The 14025-nt window shown below is 47.6% G+C and overlaps 1 protein-coding gene across 1 annotated transcript; it reads left to right on the top strand.

Moving 5' to 3' along the window:
• Positions 1 to 6020: 6020 nt before the first annotated feature.
• On the top strand, positions 6021 to 13170 carry slitrk5b (SLIT and NTRK-like family, member 5b). The gene is made up of 2 exons (XM_076040112.1): positions 6021 to 6881; positions 7359 to 13170. The coding sequence occupies exon 2, from the start codon at positions 7427 to 7429 to the stop codon at positions 10004 to 10006; it is 2580 nt and encodes an 859-aa protein (XP_075896227.1). The 5' UTR covers positions 6021 to 6881; positions 7359 to 7426; the 3' UTR covers positions 10007 to 13170.
• Positions 13171 to 14025: the final 855 nt, after the last annotated feature.

Here is a 14025-nt window from a genome sequence, read left to right as displayed (position 1 = left end):
CCCCCCCCCCTCCCCCCCTCCCATATTACTACAATTATTCCTTCCCTCATCCGTTTCCTTTTCCTGCTTCCTTTTCTGTGCCCACCGCCGGCTTCTTTCTTTTTCTTTTTTCTTTTTGTCCGCGACATAAAGCACCTCCAGTGTCACTCAGCAGAGCGTTCACTTCGGGGACCCATTACATGATAAAAGAAAGAAATGATCATAAAGAAAAAACGGAGTGAGAGATTTAAATAACACTGCACTCCCCCACCTTCCTCCACCCTCTCCCCTCCTCCCCCCCGCCACTCCTGCTGGACACGTTTTTCAAAGACCGTGCATGATGGGGTGTGTCAGGCTGTCTGCCAAGCTTTCTCCTGCCCTCGTTCTCCCTCCCAGGCAGCCTTCTTCTTCTTCTTCTTCTTCTCCTCCTTCTTCCTCCTCTGACGACCACCTCCTTCCTCGCTCTTTGCCTGTGATTACAGGCTGTGCTCTCATCCGAGGCAGCGGTGAAAGGAACATAGGGAATGTTTCCCTTTTTTCCATATGACGTCTCGTGTATAAACAAGCCCCGGGTTTTTTAATTATGGATGCGGCCCAAAAAGCTTTTAGAGAAGCAGATAATACCACCCTGTTCTGTTGTCATTGTAAAAAAAAAAAAAAAAAAAAAGCGAAAAAAACAACAGCAATCCTTGCATAATGCGCCATAATCCTAAAAAAACAAAAACAAAAACTGCTCAGTCGTCCGAGTGTTTTGCGGGGAAACATCGCATCCGATGCGAGGCCTGTGAGCGGCCGTGACAGTAATGCTGCTGCCAGACTAACAGCGCCAAGAGTTCACTAGGAAACACTCGCGAGCGCTCTCGCATGCACGGGTTGGGCCTCCAGCTGACAGGGTTTTTTTTTTTTCTTTCTTTCTTGCGTCGCGCCATCTGCAAGGAGCACACATCACCGGCGCTGCCCCATCATCTTCCGTGGCGCAGCTCCAGCCCCATTTGCACATTCCTGACCTCGGAGCGCATAATTGTTAGTCATCATCGGCCTTTTTTTTTCTCTCTCCTTCTTCTTCTGGCCGTTTGTTGTTGCCCCCGATCCTCCTCGCGTGCGTCTGAGCCTACATGTGTATGTGTGTGTGCATGTGCGCCCGGGCGCGAGCCTGAGAAGGCCTGTCTTCTGCTCCCAGTGGGAGGAGATTGTGCTCAGTGTCACGGAAAACTTGGAGAGAAATTAAATGAGGCTCCTATCATGCGCTGCCTGGCCGCACCTCATGATCCCGCTGCAGCCGCAGCCGCGGGTAAACACGAGCGGATCGGGAGGCTCCGGCAGAGAGAAACCCAACTCTTCATCATCAACAGTCGACAGACATATACATGTTCATAAGCTCAGCTGCCTAATTTGCTTATCGCATTAAAGGGGTTTGGGAAGGATGGAAGGAGGGGGGGGCGGAAAAGAAAATGCATAAATGCTAATTCATGCAGCTGCGGCGGCGTAACGATGGGAGTCGGGAGGAGCGCTGAAGGCCTCGCCCCCAGACCTCCGCCTGGCCGCGGGCGGGAAAAACAGGAAGCGCCGGCGAATTTCTCCAGCGGAGAGCCACGGGCGCAACCCCCCTCGCCCCTCCAACCAACCCCCTACACCCGCCCACCCACCCACCCACCCGATGCGGCCGCTCGCTCGCCGGGCGGAGCGAAGACGATGGATGCGGCTCCGCCCGGGACGCCCGCAGGTCCACGACGTGTTTTCCGCCCGAGCGACGCCGCATCAGGTCCAAACGTACAGGCAGGACTCACTCCGTCCTGTATGTCATTTATTTAACTTTTTTTTTTTTTTCTACCTCTGGTCCCGTCGCCACGCTACGCTAAAGACACGCGTCGTGATGCACGTCCTCAGCTCCCGGGGGGAGAAGGAGGGCAGCCAAATGTTGAGGGATTGAAGCGGAGGCAGGGAATCATTCACTGTGATGTTGCCTCTGCCGTGTCTCGTGCTGCGCCCGCTTTGTTTTCATTAGGGGCGGGTGCAGGCGGCGGCCGCGGCGAGGCCTCTGAGTCACACGCGGCGTGAGTCACGGTTTACTGTTTCATTTGGATGGAGCGCCGGGCGAAGGCTGCGGCGGTCGTTTCAAAAGCATCAACCCCGCTGGTCAGCGTTGATCAATATACGACGTTCATCCAGTCAGTGCGCGTGTGTTCATGCGACGCCTAATCGATGACGTGATTATTCTTTCCAGGAGTTGAAATGGAATCTGAGCGGCAGTCAAGGCTCCGCTTTCACTTGGCGTTGGTCAAAAAAAGGAAATCGAAATCCGCACGCGCGCACTTTGCACTGGAGCTTGAATCCATCCATCCTTTTTCCCGTCGCTGCTTCCTCCAGCCGTCGTGGAGACCGGAGCAGAGCTGCTTTAGAGGCAATTTTGCGAGACAGCCGGATCACTAAGATTTCAACTCGCTCACACATCCGTCTTGCCGAGCTCTGTTCTAATTCAGTTTGCCCTATTCCGTGACCAATCAGCTGTCTTTTATTTGTGACAAGAATTGAAAAAAAAAAAAAAAAGGTCTCAACCAATTCTGAAGTGGAATTGATTTTGCATATTTATTTTGGCAAAGGTTTTTGTCAAATGTCCCTCAGTTTGTGCTTGGGCACGGGGAGAGCACTGGCTTGTGCCCCCTTGAGGCTGCATTGACAAAAGCAGGAAGTGACTGCTTAAAAAAAAAACACTGAAGAAGAACAAGAAAACACACAAAGAAGAAGCTGCAGCCAGAATCTGCAGTAGCATCTGTTTTGTCAGACCTGGTGGCATTTCAATGTTATATATATAAAAAGAAGAACAAGAACAAAGAACACACCTGGGGGCTTTTTTCAAGATGGAAAATATGTTTTCACTTCTCTCCGGACTGGTAAGAGTTTGCTCACACACCACAACACAGGGTAGCGCTGCACATCTAGTAACACCTCATGCACGCTAGCAGGAGGCCTCCGGCTTCTGCTAACTGGCTCAACTGCCACACAGACACAAACAGGGAGACTCACATTCATACTTTTATACATATTTCATTTAGGGTCTTTATTTCACCTAAATAAGTGTGTGGACTTGTTCAGGGAGTGCGTGATGTATGCTGTCCAAGCTGAATTGAGTTCCAAATTCCCAAGTACTGCATAAATGCACTCTTTGCCCCAAATATTACACAACCCCTGCTGTTTATACTTTGACTGATAGTTGAACTAAGGAATATTTCCACCCGCTCTAACCCCCAGCCTGTTCCTCTGTAGCCTCTGCCTGCTGGCGTGAGCGTCTGGGCAAAGCGCTTGATGTGGGTCACAGGTGATTTCGAGGTCGGTGCCTCTCTGCCGTGACTTCAGAAAATCTCCTGGAGAGAAGTTAGGGGCACCCGTGCCAATTATTTCCTTTTTATCCGCGGCTTTTCTAATTTGACGTTGGGATTGGCGTGACGTGAGCTCAACTGACAGGTTAGCAAACAGCGCTGTCATGCGATTGTGAAGAACAGACCCAGCGGCGGCGCTGTTCAACAACGGCGAAACGCATTATTTTCCACGTGACGCCGACAAGGATGTCCTGTGTGATGATCCCGTCGGAGCTGGAACTCTGCAGGAACGTCTGCGTCTCCATATGTTGGTCCGATCTGCTCGGCTCCCTCTTCATCCACACAAAAATGACCTAAATTTGGATTAAGCACCATTTCCCATTCTTTTTCATTCCTGGGGTTCAAGGCTTTCTTTTTTTTTCTCCCCTCACTGCCTTCACATGGCACAACCTCTTCTCGTGCACATGAAGCAGCGTCTGGATCTGCCGTGTGTAAATGCATGAGACACGTCTGATCCTCGGAGGCAGCATCTTTCACAAAGAAAGGTGTTTGTTCTTGTTGCCTAGTGAGATTCTCTTTATGCCTCGAGAAGCTGTGCAGAAACTCAAACGAATATCTCACCACAGATATTTTGATTAAGTAGGGTTTCCATTGAGGCCCTTGAACTTGTTTGCTCGACTAAATGGGACGCGGCACGTCGAGACCAGCGCGATGGATGGAAAGCGCAAAGGCTTTTGTGTGACTCGTGGAGGAAAAATGGAGGAAGGACGGCGGCGACGGCAACAGCAACACCGAGGGCTGGAAGTGATGCTGACGACCCTCAGATGAAGGATTAAAGGCTTCAGAAAGAAGAACATCTCCAGTTTACTCCCTCGCCAGAACTTCATTGTGTTGCTCAATTAACGGCACTTCGCTCTACACCTCAAACGCAAACCGACACCTCAATGAAGGCTACTGCTAAGGAAGCTGCCCTCCATTTCACCCTCTTTCCTCATCAGCCTGGTTTGAGGAGGCACTCGGCGTCGGGGACGAGGAGGAGGTGGTTCAGGGTGTCTCTTTTGGGCGCCGGCAGGCCTCTCGCTCTCCAGAGAGGCTGGATTTCTGCTCGACGCTGGCCCAGCCGACGGCCTCGTCTCGAGCTGGCTGAATCTCCATCCGCCCATAGAAATAAATCCTCCCCGGTGCCTCTCAGTCCCTTTTTGCAGTCCTTCCTGCCACCCACGGCTCGCCTTTGTTGTCGTCCTGAGCGGCTTTTCGTCTGGCCGCGTCCTCCTCCCTCCTTTTTCCTCGTACCTCGCCGCTGTTGTGTTCCGTACACGGATGACAGCGCCCTCCAAATTCATGCCCTTTGACATCAATGCAGCTGGCAGCAGCAGCAGGGAATCATCCATCCAGATGTGTGTGTGTCACCATCTCATCTGTGACTTTCCTGCGCTGTGTCCTCCAAGGGGTGTGGCTGAAATCCTCCCAAGGTCAGAACCGATGCAGACCGCTGTCATAGTACATAAGGCAAAATAATGTAAAAAATAAATAAATAACATATAATGGCGCCATAACACTCCTCCGGTGTAAATCAATTTCCTCAAAGCCCCCAGGAGTCCTGAGAATTATGCTGAAAAGGTCCTATTTATACCAATTTATAGGCTAAAATCTTCACAGCAGGGGCGTTTTGCACTTCACGCTCTCAGCTTCAAGGCTATGGTGAAGATTTCACTTTATAGGGGAGTAAATAATGCATGGGCAAATCAGTTTGGGATAGGAGGGGAGGGTTTCCGGAGGCGTGGATTATGCTGGACGAGCTGTATGGAGATGGAATTTTAAGTTTATTTAAAGGCCAGTGTGTAAGAGTTAGCAGCATCTAATGGTAATGAAAAATGTATGTATTGCAAAGAATGTACGTCTGGCTGTCAGCGTTAAATCAATAAACCTCGTGAGTGGATCTGCTCTGTTACTGTTAGCAACGGCTGCATCCTTAGAAGTCAACCTGCTTTCATTGAACCATAGATGCTGTTTTGAGTTTATTTACTTGAATTCAATTTCATCAAAAACATCCATTTGTGTTTTTTCTTATTTTATTTCAAGCCAATAAATGTGATCCTCAACACTTAAAAAAAACTGCTGGCACATTTGCAGGGAAAGAAACATTCAGCCTGGTACCATGACTAAATATTATTTCAGTGGCTCAGCTGTCTGTTTGTATTTGGGCCAGAGGAGAAATGGACAAAAACAATCAGACATTTGTTTTGCCATCTGACTTTTGAAAACTGACAGAAAAGTTGAATGTTTGATGGGGGAGGGGGAGCACCTGATGGACCTTTGTAGGCATCAAAAACATCAGCCAAGTGATTGCAATAATAGGTCAGGACAGATTTAAAGGACAGTGTATGTCATCAATCGGCAAAGTCTTCCGTGTATGCCGACTGAGCTTCAGAAGTGTATGGTTGTCATGGAAATAAAGTCCTTGCTGCATAAAAGCCTACAAAGGGAAAAGAAACACAACTTGATAAAAGGTCTGAACACAGTCGTTGTGCTTATTTGTGTTTTACACAATACTTGCACTTTTTTGCATGAAAAGTCTTTTGAAATTGAAATAGCTCATTTCATCACAACACAGGAAGCTATGAGCACTGTGTATGCATGCATTGGTAATACTGCAACATCAATGAATAATGTTAAAAACAAACAGTTATTTTTGCATTACGGGGGGATTAATTAGTGGTTTGCAATGTGTTAATCTTACAGGTGACTCTTTGAGCGCAACCTAGCCGCTGAAGTGGAGTTTGACACTCCCGTTATGTGGGCTGTCACCAGCAGCTTAACCAACATTACAGGATGGAGAGAGAAGGGTGGGGAGACTGCAAGGATGTTTTATCTTTTTTTTTCTCTCTCAGGATGAGTAGCATGATAAGCGGTTTAACAACTGGTTTGGGCTTAAGAGTGCGTCTGCAAGCTGAATTATTGATATTTTTTTGGGGACATGTATTCCGTAGGTAGGTCAACATCTTTTTTGGAAGTGTGTGTGTGTGTGTGTGTGTGTGTGTGTGTGTGTGTGTGTGTGTGTGTGTGTGTGTGTGTGTGTGTGTGTGTGTGTGAGTGAGAGAGAGAGAAAGAGAGAGAGAGAGAGAGGGCAGCAGTGTATCCCGGTACGATGCTCCAGTGAGCTGATTCTTTGTGCATGAAATGACTTGACATCCTTGCGTGCGTGCGCGCATTCGTGCGCGGGTACGTGCCTGCGCGTCCACGGAAACGGCGCGAGAGGGATGGAGGGAGGGAATGTGCAACTTTGTTACCATGCATAGCTGCGTCTCCTCCGGCACAGCGTGGTTAAAAAGAGAAGCGTTTGGCAGTTATGGTTGATCAGCGCGTCTCTCATCCTCTGCTGGCGCGTCACGGGCGACCCGAGACGCGCGCCGCTCGCGTCAAATAGATCCGCGCTCACGCTTTTTTTTTTTTTTTTTTTTTTTTTTTTGGACGGATAAAAAACGTACATGTAGACATTTTTTTTTTTTTCTGTATATGAGAAACGAAGATGAGCGGAGAACATTCCAAACACGAGCCTACATTCTCAGCATCGCTGATACGGAGGTATGTATTTGAAGCCGGAGTTGGGCGAGACGGAGATTATGCAGACTGTCTAGTGTTTGGAAATGATGCGCGGCTTCCTGCCTTGTGATTACGCTCGCAGCTCCGCATTATTATTATTAATATTATTTCCTCCGAATCCATTTAATTCTGCACGTCTGACGCGATACGGCTTTCCCTCCCCTCGGGCATGCAGCCCGGATCATTGTTCCGTGCTTGTGTTTTGCTTTGACCTTGCTTTTTTGTATTTACATCGCTTGAAGGAGTTGCTTTTGTTTGAGCCATTAAAAAAAAAAAAATCTGCAGCCTCGTATTCAGAAGTTTACCTCTGGGTAACAGCAGAAAAGAAGGGAGGGTGGGGGGTGGAGGACACATGAAGCCTTCACTCATGCCGGTTGTGTGCAAGTTGCATTGTGTTGTGTTTGAGTTTTTTTTGTTGTTTCTTTTTTCTACATCACCTTGTGTGTCTTCTGTTTCCAGATGGCACTGAGGATATCATAGCAGCACTCAGAGCTGGGGCCGTCACTTGCAAGGGAACGGGGGGAAAAATGCATCTTTGGATTTCGTGTGTTTTGCTGAGTGCAACGTCGGTGTGCACCGTTGACATGGTTGGTGCTCACGGAGACGTATGTCCGAGGCTGTGTGCCTGCGAGGAGAGGGACGGGATACTGACTGTGAGCTGTGAAAACAGGGGGATTGTGAGCATCTCGGACTTAGAGCCGGTGTTCTTCCCCCAGTATTATCTGCTGCTTACAGGGAACCTCCTGAAAAAGCTCTCCGCCGACGACTTTGCCGAGTACAAGGGACTGACGATACTGCACCTCGGAAATAATGACATCTCCGAGGTGGAGGCAGGAGCCTTTAATGGACTTCAGGGATTAAAACGATTACATCTCAACAACAACAAAATCGATGCCTTGAGGGAAGAGCTCTTCTTCGGCCTTGAGAGTCTGGAGTATCTACAGATTGATTATAATTACATCACTCACGTGGCACCCAACACCCTTAGTGGTCTTCGGCATCTGGAGGTCCTGATCCTAAATGACAACTTGATATCCACTTTGCCTGTGAACATTTTCCAGCACGTACCACTGACTCATTTGGACTTGCGGGGCAATCAGCTGAAAGTGCTCCCCTACTCGGGTCTGCTGGAGCACATGACCAGCGTGGTGGAGCTGCAGTTGGAGGAGAACCCGTGGAACTGCTCTTGTGAGCTGATTGCTCTCAAGACGTGGCTTGAGAGCATTTCGTACACAGCGCTGGTCGGGGACGTCGTCTGCGAGTTCCCCTTCCGCCTCCACGGCAGAGATCTCGACGAGGTCTCCAAGCAAGAGCTGTGCCCGAGGAGAGCCATCGCTGAATACGAGATGCCGCCCCTGCCACATTTGAGCACTGATGCATACTATAGGACGACCCCAGCACAAGTCACCGCCTCCCTCACATCCGCCGGGATTGCGCGCTCCTCATCAAGACCCACAAAGGGACCCCGGCAGTCTGGCAAATTAAAATCAAGGCCCACTTCCCGCATCCCTTCGAATAAGCCGCAAAATTACGGCCAGATCATCTCATATCAAACCAAGTCCCCGGTGCCTTTAGATTGCCCCACTGCCTGCACCTGTAACCTTCAAATTTCAGACCTGGGACTTAATGTAAACTGCCAGGAGCGAAAAATTGAGCATATCTCAGACTTACATCCTAAACCTTACAACCCCAAAAAGATGTATCTCACGGGAAATTATATCCCTGTGGTGCGTCGATCCGATTTCACCGAGGCAACGGGATTAGATTTGCTTCATCTGGGCAACAATCGAATTGCTCGCATACACGAACGGGCATTCTGTGACTTGACGCTTTTAAGAAGATTATACCTTAATGGGAATCTGATTGACCGTCTGTCAGCTGACGTGTTCTACGGACTGGAGTCCCTGCAGTTCCTCTACCTAGAGTACAATGTAATTAAAGAGGTCGCCTCCAACACGTTCCAGTATGTGCCCAAGCTTCAGTTGCTCTTCCTCAACAATAACCTCCTGAAAACTTTGCCAGTGGGAACCTTTAATGGCCTGACGCTGGCCAGACTGAACCTGCGTAACAATCATCTGCGCTATCTGCCCGTCAGCGGTGTCCTTGACCAGCTCGCTGCGCTGGTGCAGGTCGACTTGTACGAGAATCCCTGGGATTGCTCGTGCAGCATTCTGGAGCTGAAAATGTGGCTGGAGCAGCTTAGCATGGGCACAGTGGTCAACAACGTCATCTGCGGCTCACCCAAGAGGCTCGCCGGAGAGGATATGAGATACATTAAGGCAACTAATTTCTGCCCTAATAATTCCAATGTGCTTGCCTCCATGATCCCACCCTCCGAAGAATCCTTCCCCGGCAGCACCATCACCATAGAAACATCATTGGAGTCCGACACGCCGTACGGTGCCATCCCCTTATCTGTGATGATTCTGGCCCTGCTCCTCATGTTCATTCTGTCGGTGTTTGTGGCCGCCGGACTCTTCGTAGCCACGAAGAAGAAGCACCAGAAGAACCAGAACAAGCAGAATAACTCCATGAATGCCTGCATCAGCTCCCTCAACATGGAGTATGGCCTCTACAAGAAGGGATCCACTCCCAAAGTCAGGACATCTGCTGGACACGTGTACGAGTACATCCCACCTCCCACGGAGTCCACATGCAGAACAAGCGCCCACACTCTGACGGACTTCGACGAGCTGAGCGGCGCCTTTCTGGGCAACTCTGATGAGGAGGCCGCAAGCAACGTCATCGGCTCAGAGTACAGTGCCGCCACCCCGGAGCCTCTGAACAAGGCGTCCACACCTCACCGCGATGATCTCTGCTACTACAGAGACGTGCTCGAGCCCGACAAGCACACGACGCGGCACAGCAATACGTTGCCGTGCAAGCACACGGCGCACTCGTCGAGTCAGCCAGGCTCAGACTTTGACGGCAGGCATCAGTACGTGCACCCGGAGAGAATACAACAGACAATTCTTTACTGCACGGCGCCAAGTACTGTTTACGTGGAGCCCAACAGGAGCGAGTACTGGGAGCTGAAAGCAAAGCTTCACATTGACCCAGATTACCTTGAGGTGCTTGAGAAACGAACAACATTCACGCAGTTTTGAAGAGACGATACGCTCCTGGATGGATTCCAGGTATATCCATTAAATCAGGATTATGTCATGTTCTTTTTTTTTGCCAGGGTGGGGGCTTGCGGGGGGAGGGAGGGGGTTGCCGGACTTGTTTATCTGCGATATAATAATGAACTGAGAGTATGTATTTTTTTTGGGGGGGGGATTGGATCAGGACTGAATAATGGAGTGAAAATCTACTGATTTGAAAGTTTCATGTTAACTTTCATGCCTCTTGTGTTTGAGTGTGTTGGTTGGTTTCTATTTGTAAATACGCACACGCAACCAGGCATTTAGGGCTCTTATGACTAATCCCATCATGAAATACATCCCGGAGGTGTTCCATTGACAATAATGCCAGCCGGAGCTTTCACTCTCAAATTAGCTGCATTTCTTCAGCGTTAATGAACCGTGCAGATGATATGTTCTTATCCCAAAATAGCTCTGTTTTATATTTCACTCATACGGGGGCTCTCTCAGTCCTGTCGTCTCAGATTCACTCACAAGGAAGAAAGAAAAAAAAAAAACAACTACGAGGCTGAAACCAGAGCCTTGAGTAAACTTCCCTCTAAGCACGGATTTGACCTGCGAGCAGGTGTCGACACGACGATACATCTCGTAGGAAATAGAGTCCGACAAGCCCTTTCGTCCCCCAGTGTGCACACGGCAAATGGACAGGAGTGTTTAGTGTACAGTATGAGATCATAACACAAACTGCTGGATGACATCTCAAAGCACAGAGGCCAGCAGATCTCTGCCCTCCTTTCTAACGACTAGGAGAGCATAATTGATCTAAACATTTCCTGCAATGACCTAATGCAGGAGGACATGTAAAGATCAGTTCTCACTGCTCCGTCAACCAACTGCACTCCTGGATTATGGACACAGATCACACCTGACTTACTGCACATTCATTCATTTACTGCAACTTAAATGTTCCAGTTACAGCTAACTGCCATTGGATATATTATAACAGAAACACATAGCTTTAACTGCCAGCCCATATTGGCCAAACAGCGATGTTCAAACGCTCTCAGCGCTCATTATTCATCAAAAATGACATAGAAATTGTCGAACCGCAACGGCTGTTGCCAATTTGGACGGAACCAAAGCACCTCACTCATGATTAGTGTATAAGCAATGTTGGGGACTTTCGGGGCGAAACGTCAACGCCGGTGTTCTACTGCACCCTCCCCTCCGTTTGTCCCCATCATGTATCTGATTGCATCATCCAGTTGCAAGGCGGTCGGAAAGATTTGCAATACCTGGAGGGTTTCAACTCCCTCTGTAAACAGCGGGACAAACATGTAAAATCTCTGGCATTCGGGCCCATGTTACACACATTTTAAATTACTATTTTTTTATAGGTATCGATGCTATTCTTTTCTAACGAGAAATGCACTAATGACTTCTACTGGTCAACAAATGATGTCACTTTAAAGAAATGCACAGTGGAGTCTCATACGTAGTATACAGCCATCGATGAGGGTTTGGTGCATCGGAGTCACGCTGACAAATCTTGCACTATGCACATGGCACAGAAAATACGTGGACAATCTGTGCAAAGCGCAGCTCATCCCCTTAGTCACAAAACAATCTACTTAACTGTGTCATCACAGCCCATAGATGTCGATTTAGAAATTTAACAAGCATGAATATTCAGGCGTGCGTTTGTGGATGATTCATTTTCTTTTTGCTAAGACATAATATATTTTTAAATTGCATTTGTGTGCTCGGGAACACAGGGTGGATTTTTCTGGATTTTTAATACAATGGGAATGAGTCTCGTTATTTGGCTTTGTTTGTTGCATCTGTTTGATGCCGGCTCAACGGAACTCAGCCAAATTGATGGAATTAGCGGTCTCCGCCGCTCTATTTTGTTTCTATATATTTGGAGGAATAGATTCACAGTGTAACAAAGGCAAGGAAAAAGTTTGCAAGAGCTTTATAAAAAAATTGCCCACAAATGACCGAAGCCGTTGTTTTTTATGCACAGAAACCCCACACTGGTGCTCGATGCAAACTAAAGCACATCATCCACTTCCGAGTCAATAGTGTAAGCTCAGAAATCTGACTTTCCCTGTGAGTGGAATACACAGCAAATTCCCATCATCTGCTGTATTATCCACTGAACCTGTCATCTCAGCTCAGCTAATTAGAGGACGTGGTGTATCTTGGCCCAGTCTGCACGTCACCATGTATTACACTGCAGCATTAGTCATTGTTTTGCTCAACTTTACAGTCCCGGCATCGCCGTCCTTCTTACAAGATCAGAGTCGGTTTGTGATTTTTGTTTCCTTTTTGCTGTTTTTTTTGTTTTTTTTTGTCCCTCCTTTGACCTTTATCTGTTTTCTGGGAAATGTATCGGATAAAAAAAAAATGTAAACACGACAGCATGAGGTTACTTGTATAACAAAAAAAAAAGCTAAGCATAACAATTAGGATGTTTTGAATTAAGTAGTGAAAACACTTTAAATGTGAAAACATGCACAGATAGAGCACACACCTACTGTGCATTGTTTTGTTTTTGTTTTGTTGATTTTTTGAAATTGTGAGTAATCAGCAAATTTGCTAATTTTATCTGAACTCTCACATCTTCATGCATTGTTTGAACAAATGCCACATACGTTGAAATGACGCACAAAAGCAAGCAGTTTAGTTTTCCGGTGTATTTATGAAGCATTTCTTCATTGCAAGTTTATGTTTGTCATGGCACCGTAATGAATCACAGCATTTTCTGTACATAAAACAGTTTTTGCCGGTTTCTTTCCATCTGGCAAAAAAAAAAAAAACTGATCAATGTCATTTTGTGCCACTCATGAAAGTGAAACTGCCGATCATCCCAAATTAATATTTCCGCGATGTGCAACGGTGCCGTGAACAAGAGGCCAAGCGCCACTTTACTTTATATTTTGATCCCTGTTGTTTTGCTTTTGTCGTCTTCTGTTCCAGTTTGATTCTCTATTTATGCCAACCTCTGGCCTGTAAATAGAACACGTCCTCAGCATTCCCAGGCAAACTCGCATCCGCTCTGAGGAGCAAAATCCTGGTCTCCTACTGCCAATACACAGTACAACTAGGAATATGTGGGGTAAATATATCTGCAATGTGCTGTTTCTTTAGTTGTATTCTGATGAATAAAAGATATGCATTCATTTGGTAAAAACCCTTGTGTCTGTGTTGCCTTCAGACTTTTAGGGACATGCTGCTGAAAGATGCAGTGCCCAAAGAGCATTTGAGATTTTTTTTAATGTGGCAGAACAAAAATGTTTGTCAGAGCGGCAAGATGTGTTTAGATGTTTGGGTCATTGTGAATCCGGTAAACAAGACTCTTTTCCTGCAGCACCTAGAGAACATTTTATTTTGCACACGATAAACCTTCTTTTTTTTTCGTGAAAATTGAATAATTATGTCTTGGCCAAACAGATTCACACATCACAGAAGAGTCCCGAGGCAGAGGGAAAAACACAGCGTGCCAAAACTTAAGTCACATGTGCACGCGGGAGTTCCAAACAGTTTGATCCGGCGCCTCGGATGTGGCATCAGTGGACGCAGACGCTGTGGTTTTAGTGGTGCGTTCAGGGACAGGACCAGAGCGGCTGACCACAGTGTTTGCAGAGATGCAACACCAGCCGCCTCTGCATGCACGTGCTTGCTAGGCGGCTGCAAGAGGAAACTTAGCAGATGAGGCCGTATCCATGGTAACGGCCAATTACCTGACACAGAAAAAAAAGAAAACAATTCGAGAGCAGGAGCTGCTCTGCTGACGCAGAGTGAACTCAGCTTTTTGACATTTATGTGATGACACCGCCACCGTGTTCCGCCCGCGTCTAAATTACACAACGTCATATATCTGGCACTGAAAGACAGAAACAGTGTGTATTTTGAAGCACCAGTCGGGATTCGAGGATCAACTTTGGCATCTCGATTCCTCCCTGCGCTGGTTGTGCTGCGTCGCTCAGTTTCTCAAAGACCCCAATTTCTCTTTCTTTCATTTTTTTTTTTTTTTTGCC

Source organism: Nelusetta ayraudi, unplaced genomic scaffold, assembly GCF_046127955.1.
Source record: "Nelusetta ayraudi isolate G7.1 ecotype Tasmania unplaced genomic scaffold, CSIRO-AGI_Nayr_v1 ptg000060l, whole genome shotgun sequence".
In the NCBI taxonomy this organism is placed as follows: domain Eukaryota; kingdom Metazoa; phylum Chordata; class Actinopteri; order Tetraodontiformes; family Monacanthidae; genus Nelusetta; species Nelusetta ayraudi.
Note: the sequence above shows the minus strand (reverse complement) of the source record. Positions and strands in the feature narration are given on the sequence as shown.